Genomic DNA, 16025 nt, shown 5'->3' with positions numbered 1-16025 from the left:
TCACCCCAGATGTGCCCTCTCTGTGACACTGTTTTCTCCGGGGAGCCCTGGGCGCCCTTCTCGAGGCCGCCGTCGTATGTGCCGTCTCGACAGCATCATCCGCCAGCCTGGCGTGGTCTGCACGCTCTCCTTCCTGCTGGGAGGCACGCCACGAACAGGCAGGGAGTGTGTCCGGGGAGCTTAGTTTCCTGGTGCCCAGTGCGGTGCCCGGTTCCCAGTGACTCTTTGTGGAATGAAGGACGGTACCCAGTCGTGACTCAGACAGACCGGACCCCTCCCTCTAGGAAATAACCACAGGCAGTGACAAGCGTTATGAGGATAATGAACACAGTTATGTGAGGTTTTGGAGCGGTCGGGGAGGCCTCCCCGGCCTGAGATCTGAAGGCTGACAAGCAGCTGGTCTTGAGGAGGGGGTGGCTTGAGGGACCGGCCAGCATGAGTCCCTGAGATGGGGGCAAGCTTGTCACAGTCAAGGAACAGAAAGGAGGCGGCGGGCACAGTGCAGAAGGAGCGAAGGTGCCTGGGCTCCCGAGGGCAGAGGGAGGTCCTAGAAGGGTTTAGGTGCCTTGATCTTAGTGACTTGATCTTAGGGTGAAGCCCACTTTGAGAGGGGTGGGGAGCACTTCGGTTCTGGCCTGATGAGGCCTGCAGCCCAGCCGGTCCCACTTCTCAGGCCCCCAGCCTCCCCTTTCCCCAGACGTCTCAGGCAGGCCCTCGGGCCTCCTTTTCGGGCCCAACACCAGCCCAGTCTAGGGAAAGAACCTGGTGTCAGAGTTTACACCTCCGTGTGACTTCAGTCCCTCTGGTAAAGGAATGGTGCTTTAAAACAACACAAGTGTATTATCTGACAGTTGTATCATCAGAAATCAGCCACGGTCTCACAGGGCTGAAGTCCAGGTGCCAGCAGGGCTGTGTTCCTCTCTGGAGGCTCAGGGCGAGAATGTCTCCTTGCTTTTTCCAGCTTCTGTAAGCTTCCTGCATTCCTTGGTTCCTGGCCCCTTCCTCCACATTCAAAGCCAATAACGTCACATCCCTCTGACCCCTCTTCTGTCAACATGTCTCTCTCTGACCAATGCTGGGAGGGGTTCTCTAATTTTGAGGACTCATTGGATCAGATTGGACTCACCGGGAAATCCAGACTAATCATCCCATCTCCAGACCCTCAGTTTATCCCATCTGCAAAGTCCCTGGTAAAGAAACATTCACAGGTCTCTGGGATTAGGACTCAGACATCTTTGAGAGGCATTATTCTGCTGTCACAGGACTCCTAGATCTTAAAAGGTCCATCAAATACAACTCGTGAACTGGTGGGATATAGATTTGAAAACCAACTTTAAAGGACATTATTGGGACTATCAGGGAAATTTTAACATGACCTGGGTATTTAGATGATAGAAAGGATGTACTGTTAATTTTGTTAGGTCTGATAATGGCATGTATCTTTACCTGGTATATATGACTTGGAATACTACAGGAAAAACATGAAGATACATGAAACAAGATTGGTAAAATACTGAAAATTCTTGATCTGAATGATAAGCATGTGAGGGTTCAGTGTACTATTCTTTGTACTTTTGTGCATGCTTGGACCTTAATCAGGTGTCAGTAGGAGGTTAAGGAGGCATTTGGGATGGAGGTGAAGGTCTATTCTGGCCCCTCCCTCCTGCAGTCTGACCACTAGGATGGCCACCAAATGCCCCAAGAAAAAGTCAGACTTCTGCGTGCCTCACCCATTGAGAGAATCAACAAGGCCTGCAGGCCACCTGCCTTTACCACCTACGACTCTATTGCAATACAACCAAAGGTTCAGAATTAAACAGAACTTTATACGTTATATTGTTTGACCGTCATTCTCTGTTCCCACCCATCCTTCCCCACCAGGCAATCCAAGAATACATTAAGGGCAGTAAAAATTGTGAAATAACTATAATGTAAGTTTTTATCAATCACATACTCAAACCCAAATGAAATTCCTGAATAGACAGAGCAGTGTGTGCCCATGTTCAGCGAGAATGCTTCTCATTCTCTTTGGAGTAGAATCTCAAAGGACCAAGAAATCCCAAATGAACCTTCGGGGCAGCAGAGGGGAGGGCTGCCGAGGCAGAGTTTGGCCACGATTGCCCCATAGCGCCAGGCCTCCTTGGGCGGAAGAAGCTCCCCTCTGGTCCTCTGTTTCAGGATGTCCCCATCTCGAGGGTCTCAGGCAAAGCCCCCTTTGTGGGGTCCTCCCAGGAAGGGTTTCCCAGGCACTTCCTCTGTAGCGTCACACGACCCCAGGAAGGCTGATCTTTGAGCACTGGTTGCAGCCCATGATTGACGATTGGAAAAGACAGTAACTATCCTCTGTATTCTTTGGAGGTAAGTTGTGGGGAAGGAGAACCTTCTCTCACATGGATAGCTACAACCCAGCCCTGCTTTCCTGGGATGGTCTATCCCATGGTGCCCTGGCCGCAGAGCCTGCGGGTAGGGGTGGAGGGGTGCAGACGGGGAGGAGAAAGAGCCTCCATGGAGAGAAATTTTGGAGGAGGCCCTGCAGGGGGAGGAAAGCAAGGGAGGGCAAGATGAATAGGAGAATAAAGAGAAAACAGCAAGAAGAGACGTGTCTGCAAGCACTTGCCTGTCTGGGTGAGCTTCACATGGAAGCCGAAGGATAATCTATCAAAGAGTATTCCTTGAAGATGTTCTGTAAACACACTGTGATGATTTCAAACAGGAAAATGGCCCCAACAGACCAACTACCTGGGAGACAGGATGTAAACACGTTAAAGTCGACTCACAGTTCGGGGAGGTAAATGGCAGGGGCTGTCAAAAATTCATAGGTGGGGCACAGGCTGGGAATCCAAGAAGACCATGCTGAGAAGTCAGAAAGCCTGCAGGAACAAAGGCGTGGAGGTAGAAAGCCCCGGAAGTCTTCCCAGACAGGAGGTTGATCAATCTGACCAGGGCGGAAGATCCATGCGGGCAGGGCTTCTGAAATATTGGTGTGTCTTTAGGCCAATAGGCCAGGGAGCTTGTTGATAACACTGACACCCGCCAGGTGTTCTTGAGGCTGGCGACTGGTCTGCTGTTTGGGGGAATCACACTCTAGAAAACACACTAATGAAACTGCAGCAAGTGAGGTTGTGGGGTAGAATGGTGTCAGCTGATGGAGGGCCCTGAATGCCAGGCCAAGAATACAGGATGTTATTCTTGGGCTGGGAGTTATTAATGGCTGTTGATTAAGGGGGAGGCATAATGATAGGGTTCTCTTAGAAGAGAGATAGATGAGCAACGTGCTGGAAAAAGTTGATAGAAATATACAGGAAACTGGACATAAATTAACATGGAGACAGACAGCATAAAGAATTTTATGACTGAATGTTGGGCTCAACAGAGAAAGTTGTGTACTAAAGGCCTTCATTTATAAAACACCACTATAGCCCAGGCATCAACCTCTCAAACAATCCGACGTGGTAGGTGTTGTAGTTTCCAGTTTACGGATGATGAAAATGAGGCTCTGAGACATACACTCACTTGCATAAAGACACCCAGCTGGTCTGCAGTGGAGCTGACATTTTAATCTAGGCCTGACAGACTCCAAATGCCATGCCCGTTCACTTCCTTGTCCAGATGACTGGAAGAGTGTATTAGTTTTCCCTTGCTGCTGTAACAAATGAACAGGCTGAGTGGCTTAGCCCAACACAAACGTGTTTGTTATCTTAGAGCTCTGTGGGTCAGAAGTCAGACAGGAGTCTCACTGAGCTGAAATCAAGGTGTCAGCAGTTCCTTTTTGGGGCTCTAGGGGTGAACTGGTCTCCTTGCCTTTTCCAGCTTATAGAGACCACACACCTTCCTTGACTTCCTCCATCTTCAAAACTAACAACGTTGCATTTTGTTGAGCATGTTTTCCTGGCCACGTCTTTCTCTCTGACCAAAGCCAGGAAAGGTTCTGTGGTTTTAAGGAGTCACGTGATTAGATTGGACCCACGTGGATCATCCAGGATAACCTCTCCATCTCAGTGTTCATACCTCAGTCCCATCTGCAAAATCACTTTTGCCATATTCAGATTCTGTGGGGTAGGACACCTTTGTGGGTGATTATCCTGCCAAGTTCAGAGAGAGATGGACACTTGCCTTTGTGCCCAACACCATGTTTCAGTAAACACCATTACAAAGGGGGTTTTTTGTTGAAGCAAAAATAATTAAATAACAGACAACACACGAATTTAAAGGGAATGCTATTGGTAAAACAGAAACAGCGTGATTGGAGGAAGCCATGGCAGCATGGATATCGCTGCTCAAGTTCTAAACACACTGAAAACATTCCTTAGCACAGTTAATCCTGCTTCAAATTCAACTCTGTATTATTGTCAAGGCTGGCAGCTACGTGGATTACCCAACAGTAAGTGCCTGATTGCTGAAATAAGGGTGATGGCTAAGTCTATAGTTTAAGTGCCCAATTTTGTACTAATTCCCCAAATTCTGGAGCCAAAATTCCTATTCTTTGCCTTAGGAGACTGTCCAAGGCACGCCTTAGTCTTCCGACCACCCACACCTCTTTTTTTTTTTTTACACAGTGAGTAGCCATCACCTTAACTGACATCCCTTTGTTCCAACAGTAAGAGCTTTTTTATAAGGTACCAATTTTGTGGAAATTACCTGAACCAATAGGATTGTGGAAGCATAAATGAAAGTGCGGACTATAATGAAATTGTTAGAAAGCAGGGCAGCAAATGGTTTAATTAAAGCTCAGTATAATCAACTTTTTATTTTATTTTTAAAGTCCTACCATTGATTCATCTGAAAAGTAATAGACTGAGGCTCCTATGATAATGTGATAAAATTTAGAAATACGATCTTCTCTTTTGGGTTTCTCTTATTTTATATAAAGAGAGACTTGGCATTTTGTTATAGACCACTCAAAGTAAGAAAATGATAACTTAGAAACATTAAAATTCACATTCTTTGGACAATAAGACTTCAAGCCTACTGAAGAAAAGACCTTCTGGTTTTTCAGTCATTTTTAAATGACTTCACGGAGAGTCGGTCTCAAAGATTGTTGGGAAGAGAAGTGAGGGGAGTCCTCAGCTGCAAATGAAGATGTTTGCAGTTTGAAGCCTATCATTTTCTCATTAAAGGAGACTGATTTAATGAGCTGCATATATGTCCAATGCATGCGTTCTGAAATGAATCCAGTAGTTAGACCTGCTCCCAGGAAGAGTTCCATATGAGCAAGCACTTTAGGGGGAAAAGGCAAAACAAAACAAACCTTGAACACTTACTTCAAAATGAAGGCCACATTCGGACATGTATGGTTACCATTGACTTTAATGGGAACAGCCTGTCTGTTTCTGGGATTCAGGATGTGAAATAGGTGGGAAAAGTGTGAAATGGAAAAAAAAGAAATAAAAGGATCCGTTGGACATCCTGTTCCAAGACGCCGAAAAGAACTGCGTGTCATGAGGGGATAAGTTAAAATTCACATTTTGCTAATGAACCATTGTTGTCTCTCAGAGAATGACTTAACACTGCTATGTTGTCATTACAAACTCTTTAGTCCCTGCAGAAGGAAGCAAGAATAGGCACTGGTTTCAACACAGTTTGCTAAATTGCTGATCGACAATAGAAAAGTTAGAAATTACAGAAATGGCTGGAAAGGCTCACCCCCATCCTGTGGACACACACACACACACACGCACACACACGTGTGAACCAAGACCAACAAACAGGCATGGAAAGTATCTTATTGGCATCATGTTTCTGGCATTGCTATAACTACGCACAAAACAAGCGATACACGAAATGGCAGCGACATCTGTTTTAGAACCTGTGGGGCTTTATTCCCAAAACAGTTGTAAAATCTTTTGGGGACAAAAATATTTCTATGTATCTATGCAGATGCCCTCCTCTAAGGGAAACACACACACACACAAATGGATACAAGTGTTGAGCTGAAAAGACAGGAATAAGAAAAGGAAATGTCATCCACTTCTTTAAAACGCTTTAAAATTTTTTCTCCTTTCAAACAAAGCTACATCTATTGCCTTGGATATACCTTAAAAAAAAAAAGTCCCGGAACATATAAAGTATCATAAAGCTAAAGTTTAAGATTCCAGTTGGTAGACTGTGGTAACATACAAAAGGATGCTGAGTGAGTTTGTTTTGATTTGCTAGGAAAACATTTTCTGACCTTGGAAATGAAATCATATAGTTGTCTGTTTGTTTATGGTCAAAGCCATATGGAGGGTTCTGGGTACTTATGTTAGTGTATCTTTGAAATTCTCGAATCCACAGTGTGTGGGAAGTTATACAACTTGGGTTTAAGCATCATTCAGGATGTTGTTCATTAAGGAACCCAGATTTACCTCCTCCCCACGACTCCCCAAGGTTAGTTTATATTTATCACATGGCAAATTGTCCATGCTGAGAGGGTGACCTGCAGGCAGCAGGAGCTGAACATCCTTTATCTCTTTACCATCTCAGTAATGGACAAGGTAGAAATTGCTTCTTTTTAAAAATGTTTTATTTAAGTATAGTTAATTTACAATGTTATGTTAGTTTCAAGTGTACAGCAAAGTGATTCAGTTATACATACATATACGTATATATATATTCTTTTTCAGATTCTTTTCCATTATAGGTTATTGAGTACAGTTCCCTTGGCTATGCAGTAGGTCCTTGTCATTTACCTATTTTAGGTAGTGTGTGTATGTTAATCCCAGACTCCTAATTCATCTCCCCCCCACCACCACACACTGTCCCCTTTGGTAACCGTAAATCTGTTTTCTATGTCTGTGAGTCTGTTTCTGTTTTGTAAATAAGTTCATTTGTATCATTTTTTTTAGATTCCACATATAAGTGATATCATATGATATTTGTCTTTCTCTTTCTGACTTACTTCACTTAGTATGATCACCTCTAGGTCCATCCACGTTGCTGCAAATGGCATTATTCCATTCTTTTTTATGGCTGAGTAATATTCCATTGTGTGTGTGTGTGTGTGTGTGTGTGTGTGTGTGTGTATGAACTTGCTTCTAATCGGACTTCAACTGTGTCTCCCCAAATGAAGGCTATTTGATTTTTCTCTCACTCCAAAGTGTCCTTTAATATTACGTCACATATTTATAACATGTTCTTAATTTTTTGTAAAGCAACTGGCCTCTAGCAAGTAACAATTTATTCAGCTCAGGTAGTTTAAACATAAGGATTTTGTTTACCATCTTCTGGACGGATTTGGACGAACACAGTAAAACATTTTTGTGGACTGTTCAATTTCAGTTTTTGTTCGAAATGCTACTCCGTTGTACGTTGTTCTTTGAAAGGACCGATATTTGGGTCGTGCTAAATGTTATGTGGCTATTTTGGGGTTGCTGCATTATCCTATTGTTGCGGGCATTTTGCCGTAGAAGGCGAAGCAAACCCATCTCACTCCATGGACTTTCTTACTCGGTAAAGTGTCCTTTCAGGGGAAGTAGTGGGTGATGAGTGGGGTTGGATGTGGAAGGAGAGCCCCTGATTCCTCATGGAACTCATGAGAAGCTGGGAGGAAGCAGCGGGGCCAGGGCTCTATTAGTACCTGTCAGGGCAGTGCCTGGTTGGCAGCCCCTGCCCACCTCGACTTTCCTGAACACATGTGGCTTATCGCTCCCTCTAAAGCACAGCCGAGCCCTCTTTCTCTCTCCATTTCACCTTTGCAGTCCCAGCACCTCCTCTCACTGGGTAGCCTCCACCCCACAATCCCAGGCAGACACTGCACCTCATTTCTCCCTCCTCCCAGCCACCACAGGAAGGTGACAGATGAACTCTTCTGAGAACGACGGGAGGGAAGGCAAGGAACTGTGGCCTTTGGGTCATTCTAAGTGATGAAATAATTGCTATAGCAATTTAGTTTTAACCAAACTGCAAGTGTTATAGAAGCGCCAAATGAGGTCTCAGAAGTCAACCCAGGGACCCCAAAAAAGCTGGAGGCTGGAAACTGTGTGGTTCCCCACAAGGTAATAAAGCCCTTCTCTAGAAAATGGAGATCATTTCATGAGCTTACCTCAATTGATTATCATGGGAAAGAATCAGTAGAGTGAGTATAGAGGAGGTTGTAGGAGTGATTGTGAAACAATGATATTGAAAGGAGTTATGCTGAAGTTGTCTAGGCTGAATGTGAGCAGTTTTTACGTTTGAAGGAAATAAAGTGATGTGACCAAGGATGTGGGCTGGGTTCACACCTCTCTCTGCTCTGCCACTTACTAGCTGTGTGACCTCGAGTAGGTTGCTGAATTCCTCATGGGAAGGACCTACCTTGCAGGGCTGTGGTAACACCTGAGGTCACGCAGGTAAGGGACCCGGTCTCATGGCTGTGGCAGAGGGATGTTCATCAAATGGCAGCGATTGCTGTTTACAGAGAAGATAAGGTGTCTTCATTGCCTTTTATAAAGTAGAAAGAAGTCCTCTCATATTTATTAAGCGATTGTATTCAGGGTTATCAATAAGATGTGGGCTGAATTATGTCATCAGACAGTTAAGGGAATGTTATTTGGAAGCTTTTAAACATACCTTTGGAGGGAAGCAGCCACACAAGAATTCTGAAAATCCTTCATGGCATCGAGTGAAAGAGCACTCCGCCACTCCAGCTGGTAGGACGTTCTTGGAGCAATGACAATCATCTTGACAGCGCTTGGGGACCTGCCTGGATGATTAAATCATCCAGGAGATTTTGCAAGAGCTCAAACACCCAACCTGCTCCCTGAGACCTCGCCTTCATCTCATATGTGCATCTCTTTTTGGGTGGATGCGAACAGGTGTCACTGGGTCCTGGACTCGGTGAAGTAAGACATTTGGTTCCTGGTATTCAGGCAACAAGTATTTCCAAAGCAGCTAGTGAAACTGGGCTACAATTAGCCTATAAGTGATTTTCAAAAAACGATTTCGTTTTGGTTGTCGTTTTGGCCTTATTGGGAATAAAACAGGACCAAGAAGCCCTGGAGCTCTCAAAAGTCTCATTCAGCAGTACCAACCACATTGCAGATAGACTATTATAGAAGGCACTGAAATAGCCGTCTATAATAATCCATTTGGGAAGAAATTGGTAAAAATCAGCATTCCTACCAATAATTCACATATTAACGGATCAGAACAAAATAGCTGTTCATTTGTTCAAAATTGTTGAATATACAAAGAACTCTCTGTTCATTCGCCCACCCCACGAAGCTGGGCTATCTGGAGAGGTCCGGCACGGACTGGTCTTTACAGGTTAGCAGCGAGCGGGCCGGGCTCTTACCTCGGCGCACACGCACGGAAGGCGGGATTGCAGAGCTCAGGTTCACGAGACAAGCCCGCAAGGATGTGCACACCCACGAGACCATTCTCAGCAGAGTCACCCGGGAAGGCTGCCCAGCTCCCTCAGCATTTCAGGACTTGACCTCAGAGGTCATCTAATTGAATTTAATAAGAATCAAATATGTCTGCGAATTACTTTTTTTTAGGCGGAAACTTGTCCAAATCTGAGTCTTCTGAGGGTGAATTTAACTTTCGAAAGCAACCAAACTTCACTCAAAGCCAAGTCTAGTGAATGAGGTAAATGGTAGGGATGGACAAATGAAAAATAAAGTGGGGCTGTAAAATGACAAAACTGGTTCGCTCCAGTGATCCACGAAGTGGTTCTGAGAGGTGGTTACAAAAGCACCTAGAGAAGCAGATGTGCCTCAGCGTGCTGGCGGATACAACCTCCCTGAGGGCAGGGGGAAGTTTATATCAGATCTTTACAAATGTGCACACCCTTTGGCCCAGAAATTCAGTTTCTAGGAATTTATCACAAGGAAATTATTGAGAACGTACTCAAAGATTTTTAACCATTAAGAAGCTTGGTGCAGTGTTAATAACAGCTTAAAAAGTGGGTGTGGCCTCAATGTCCAACACTAGGGATTGGCTAAACACAGAAAGGCACATTAAAGTCAGTGAGATACTGTGCAGTCCTGCAAAATGATGCTGCTGAAATGTTTCTGTTGAGGTGGAAAACTGCTCACGTTCAATGACAAGAGCAGTGTTAGGATATGATCCAGGTTAGAGAGTGTACATATGGGGAGGGGATAGAAAAGGATATGGAAAGATGTACACCAAGTGAGTGGTGGGTAAGACTGAATATTTTCACATTCTTTTTGCTTGCCTACATATTATGATTTTTCTGTAATGAAAAACTATTTTTATAATAAAAAGATAATATAAGGAAACATCAGAGAGAGGAGAAAGAGGTTCTGCTATTCTTAAAGAGGAATCATGATGTACCTGTATTCATTTGCTAGGGCCTCCATAACACAGGACCACCAACAATAAATTCAACAGGAATTTATTGTCTCACAGTTCCGGAAGTTAGAAGTCCAAGATCAAAGTGTTGGCAGGGTTGGTTCCTTCTGAGGGCTATGAGGGAGAAATCTGTTCCATGCCTCTCCTAGTTTCTGGTGGTTTGCTGGCAGTCTTTGGCATTCCTTGACTTCTGTTGCACCACTCCAATCTCCGCCTTCTTCTTCACACGGTGTTCTCCCTGTGTGGGTTTCTGTTTCTGAATGTCCCCTTTTTATAAGGACATTGGTCATAATGGATCAGGCCACACCCTAATCGAGCATGACTTCATCTTAATTATATCAGCAGTCACCCTATTTCCAAATAGGGCCATATTCTGAGTATGGGGGTTTAGGACTTCAACATACGAATGTGGGAGGGTGGACACAATTCAACCAATAACAGTGCCCAGTGAGATGGCCACACTGCTCCTACGCAACCGATGTTAGTGCTTACCTGCCACTACAGCCTACACCAGCTTCCGTAGAGTAGGACCCTGGACCAAGATCAGGGGTAGTGGGATAGGGCACTGACATCCCCACAGGACTCCAGGTTCAAGGAGATAATGATGAAACAGAGAGCCCAACCACGGCCTCCCCCTGCCCGCCCAGGCTGGGGCTGCAGGCGTGAGTGGGCATTCAAATTAGCACGTCTGAACTGGGGAGACCAGCTTAGAGATCTGAAAGGAAGAAGTAGCCTAAAAAAAAAAGTAAAGGATATATTTTTCCTTTTTGGTTGAATATAGGGGTTGAGATTTAAAAGATAGAATGACAAAGAGAGAAGAGAGGAAAAATATTACAAATATTACACAAAAATCTGCACACAGATGTTGATAGCAGCTTTATTCATAATCGCCAAAAACTGGAAGCAACCGGGATGTCCCTCAATAGGTATAAAAGGATAAACAAACTCTGGTACATCCATGCAATGGAATATATTCAGCAGTGAAAAAAAGATGAGATGAAAAGACATAGAGGATAGAGGAACTTTAAATGCATATTGCTTAGTGAAAGAAACCAATCTGAAAGTGCTACCTACTGTGTGATTCCAGCTGTATGAATTTCGAAAAAGACAAAACTATAGAGATTGTAAAAAAAAAAAATAATAGGGGTTGCCAGGGATTGGGGGGAAAGGGAGGAGGGGTGAACGGTGGAGCACAGTGGAGTTTTAGGGCAATAAAATTATTCCGTGTGATACTGTAATAGTGGACACGTGACATTATACATTTGTCAAAATCCATAGAATGTACAACACAGAGTTGTAGACTCTGGACTTCAGTTAATGATAATATATCAATATTTCATCAGTTGTAACAAATGTACCTCGGGAATGCAGGATGTTAATAATAGGGGAAACAGTGTTGAGGGTGGAGTGGGAGAGGGTATATGGGAACTCTCCCTGCTCCATTTTTTCTGCAAACTTAAAACTGCCCTGAAAAAAAATAAAGCCTATTAACTGAAAAATCAACACCAAAAAGATATATTACGCATAAAGAGATATAGAAGAGATCATGCACTCAGCTACCCAAAAGGGGCCGCTGGCAGATAAAAGTTTGAGCAACTGGCAGAGTTAGCTCTTTGTCAGAGGCAGTTGAGAAGACACAGATACAGACCAAAGTGTGACCCAGCAGGATCTCCAAGATGCAAACAACTTTGGCCGCTCACACCTATCTCAGACACAACAAAGCTCTTCTAATTGACCTGAGAAGTGGTGGGGTTTGGGGAGGGGAAGAAGAACCAAATTCTTATTCAAAGAAATAACAATTTGGACCCCGCACTAGAGTGTCAACAACTTATGCAGATCTTATCAGCATCACATTTTTTGGTGCCTCCCAGCTATCCAGCGAGGCTCCACCAGCCTGTCAACACCCTTCAGCATCCCACGCATCCGCATCCCACATCCCCAGCATATCCACACCACAGGAGGCTCTGCTGTGGCCAGGCCTACCTTCCCAGGGCCCCATGGAGTGCAGATTTTCTCTCTCCTCACAGGATACCATCATACCATCCCCTCGGTATGCAAGGCTGTATTTGGTCCATTTCTGGGCTCACATTCTGTGACTTGGTTGAGGCTACATGTCTATAAAATTGAACAATACATTTATGCTAACTTTGGAAAGCTGGAAAAAAATCTGATGTTCTCATATCTAGAGGAAGACAATGTGTAGTTTCAGTAATGTGAGGAGAAATGATGCAAAACTCATCATCAAAGAATGACAGGCTTCTACTAGGTGTTTTCTACATTTGTGGATAAAACATTGTGATTTTACAAAATTATGGATAAGGCATGAGATTTATGGAGACTCCTCTCTCCACCTCTTCCCCCAGACACACAAAAAATAAAGCCTTCGTAGTATATGCATTGCTCCATCATAATACAGCCTCTTAAATGTAGTTTTGTTAAATGATACAGAAAAGCATTTATTTAGACTAATGAAAATGATAGCCTTTACTATATATCAAAGCTTTCTTTTACCATTACACACCTATTTATTACATGAAAGTCAGTAACTGGATCTCCTTGTCTGTGTGTTTGTTTTCGTTTTTAGGCAGCTTTAAGTGCCTTGAAGCAATTTTCTGAACAAGGATTGGATCCAATGGAAGGGGCGATGAATATTGAAAAAGGTTCTCTTGAAAAGTGAGTACATCTTCTGTTGTATTCTTACATTTGTAATTTTGTAACTGTATGAAAAATAAGATAGACATAATAATAAGGTGAAAAACTCAAGACAATAATATCTATATCCTACAAAATTATTCCTAATACAATTCAATGTAAATAAATGAGAAACAGTCTATATGGTCATATTTGTTTCCTGTAAATATGTCTGTGAAAGTTTTAATCTACTGATTGATCATTATTTCTGCATTTTAATGCCTTTTCTGGGAATATTTCTGTGGGTTTTGCTGACCACGGAGATTTGCAAGACTTGCAAAAGGTGAATTCTCATTTCAGACTGTTGAGCATTCTGATTAAACCATTTTCTGAGGTGAATATTTTCATTCACATTCCTGCTAGGTAGTAGGCACAACAGAGAGGCAAAAAAAAAGAAGCTGAGAGGAGGGTTCCTTCCCCTTGGCTGCATTTTGGTTTTCACATTGTTGTATGAAACGCAAGCGCACGTTGTCACAGAAGTGTGGCTCCCGAGGGCTACAGAGGCCAAAATGCAGATTTAATAAGAATTTCTGAAATCCAGCTCATACCTCTTTTCTGATATTGAACATAAGGTTTGATCTGAGAGACTGAACTTTAAGCCTCACCAGAGACCCAATTTATGCTAAAGAAATTGCAAGCCATTGTATTTTACAACAGCGGAATCCAAATTCTTTCAAAGCAGAAATAATAGTAGGTGAGATTTCAGAACTCACGCAGGAGATAACATTTTTAGAATGAAAAACATTGGATAACCTAGGAAGTCAAAACCAAATATACTAATCCTACAGTTAAATAATCTTAACACCCCCCCCCAAAAAAACACAGCATTTGGTCATTAATATTTAAAAGGTGAGAGCGTGAGAAAAAAACATTTGGTAAACAGACGTGGCACTTTAAGTTGTCTATAGATTGGCAACCATTTATAAGCTAATTTAATCAAAACCATTTCCACATGATCTCATCAGTAGACTATCTGAACATAAATATTGTTGTTTCACTTTAAAATGTCACTTTTGTGGTGACCTTTGAATCCTGTGTGCCATCTGCTAATAAACATGTCTGAAGATGTGCAACCCTGGCCCTTCAGCTCTTGTTAACGTATTAATCTTCCAGACAAGCCCAGCATCTGGGAGAGAAAGCAGACAATAACCAGACCCCCCCGGGCTCCATCGCTCAGGACTGCAAGAAATCAAGGTCGGTCATCTAGCAGCTCCCAGAACCACGGCTGCCACCGCATCCTTATAAACCTGTCAGCACGCATGAGGGTGTCTGTGCTCAAGGAAATGAATGACTAATACCATGATTTGAGTCTTATGTGAAGACAACACTATTCTAACACAAGAGATAATAGACATAGTACTGTTTATTCAACTGGGGGAAAATAAAACTTTGAGCATTTCCCTTGGAACTTGAGATCAGATCATAACTCATTCGCCCAGAGGCAGCAGAAATCTGATCCTGCTACTGGAGCTTAAAATAACAATTAATGAAAAGTGTTAGAAACAGAGGTACAATTCTTAAATGATTAATAGAGAAATTGGCTTTGGTTCTGTTGTTATGATTGTTTTGTCGTGGCGCTTGTGTTCACTTATATTCTCTCTCATTTTAAATAATGCCTGACGATTCAGAGATTAACCAATGATGTGCTGTGGAATGTGATGGTCGTTGTCTTCATATAGAGTCACACAGTTTCTCTTTTTATGCAGATATTTGTAATCTTCATCCTATATCAGTCTGAATAACTTCAAGGCACACCACTCAAAGATGTATGCCAACAAACATGGTTGAAATCAGGTCAGACATTTGATTACGAATATGAAATAACATTAGGAACAATTAGTTTCAATAGACTCCAGGAATTCAAAAAGAAAACAAAAACCACTTGTGGGTTTTTTGAATGCCATCATCCTATTAGCCACTAAGGAGGCGTCTTGCCTCTCCAGCCATTTCTGTGGATTCCACGTTCGCAGTGGACGTCGCACCCACCCATCCATGTGTTGTAAGCCACTCACTGTTTGCATCCAAAGTGTTTTTTGATAACTGCCTCTGCACTTGGGGCAGTGAGTGGGATCAAAAGAAATAATGTTCATGGCGGGGAAGGGAAAGCCTGTGGGGGGAGCCGTAGAGGTCCCGCCAGCTTGTAGCCAGCCACGCTCTGGACCAGCATGTTGGAATCCAGCGTGGAGCCAATGCAGTAAAAATGTGGTCGGTTTCTGTGTGAAGTGTGGTCAGTGTTGTTCTTTCCTTGCCTCGCTCTCCTCTCTTAAACATCACCCCAGCGTAACCCATCCCAAAGGCCATGGCCCACCCGGCCCTGTCACCCTGCACAGAGGTGACACTAGAGGGTTCTCGTGCCACCGGCCGTCTCTGCGAAACTGCAGGGCCGCCTCCCAGGTGACTGGGAACCGGGTTCCTGACCAGCCAACGTCGAGCAAAACCACCACAAATCTCGATCTGGCTGACTCACACGCGACTGGAGGATAAACAAACAGCAACAGAAGGAAATCACTCTAGGGTTGTTTTTAATGACTCCCATGTGGGGAAGTCCGCCAGCGTCGAGAGGGCTGGGTGCCCTCGGAGGAAATAGGTTTTGCTCCATACAGCTGGGCCCTCGTGGACATAACAGCCCATTTGTAAAGTTGGGGTTCACGAAGATCAGCCGAGTTGAACAATAAGTCTGCTGCCTGGCACCCTGCGCAGAGGGCCCTAAATCATCCCCTCGGAAGGGGGCAGGCCCTTTCTTCCCCCTGGGCCTTCAGCACCTGAGGCTCCGGCCCTCGGTCAGCAGCACCACTTCAGGCAGGATCTTTAAAACGCATCTTCAGTTTCCCAAATGCCGTAAACACTGACTACCGCTCACGGCCCACGGTCCCCAAAACACCAAGGCCGTCAGGGCCGTCGTGGGAGAGGGATGAGCTCAGGGCACAAACAAAGCTAATCAGTTCTCACAACCCAAGTATCTGAGGCATTGCCCTCTGGAGCTATCTGACGGAGTCACCCTCAGAGCTGAGCGTACCAGAGTGGCCACGGCGGGGTAGGGGATGGACCTTTGCATCGGATCT

General features: G+C 44.0%; 1 protein-coding gene across 8 annotated transcripts in view; it reads left to right on the top strand.

Annotated features, from left to right (window-relative positions):
- The window catches only part of STAU2 (staufen double-stranded RNA binding protein 2), a 308834-nt gene extending 293673 nt beyond the window's left edge, over nt 1-15161 (top strand). For all 8 annotated transcript variants that reach the window (XM_061172221.1, XM_061172220.1, XM_061172223.1 and 5 more), the window contains 2 exons: nt 12857-12945; nt 14077-15161. In XM_061172221.1, the coding sequence (XP_061028204.1) occupies nt 12857-12945; nt 14077-14170 (183 nt within the window). In that variant the 3' untranslated portion in view covers nt 14171-15161. The remainder of the gene's footprint in view (nt 1-12856; nt 12946-14076) is intronic.
- Nucleotides 15162-16025: the final 864 nt, after the last annotated feature.

This window comes from Eubalaena glacialis, chromosome 17 (assembly GCF_028564815.1).
Source record: "Eubalaena glacialis isolate mEubGla1 chromosome 17, mEubGla1.1.hap2.+ XY, whole genome shotgun sequence".
Classification (NCBI taxonomy): domain Eukaryota; kingdom Metazoa; phylum Chordata; class Mammalia; order Artiodactyla; family Balaenidae; genus Eubalaena; species Eubalaena glacialis.
This window is presented reverse-complemented; position numbering and strand designations above follow the sequence as displayed.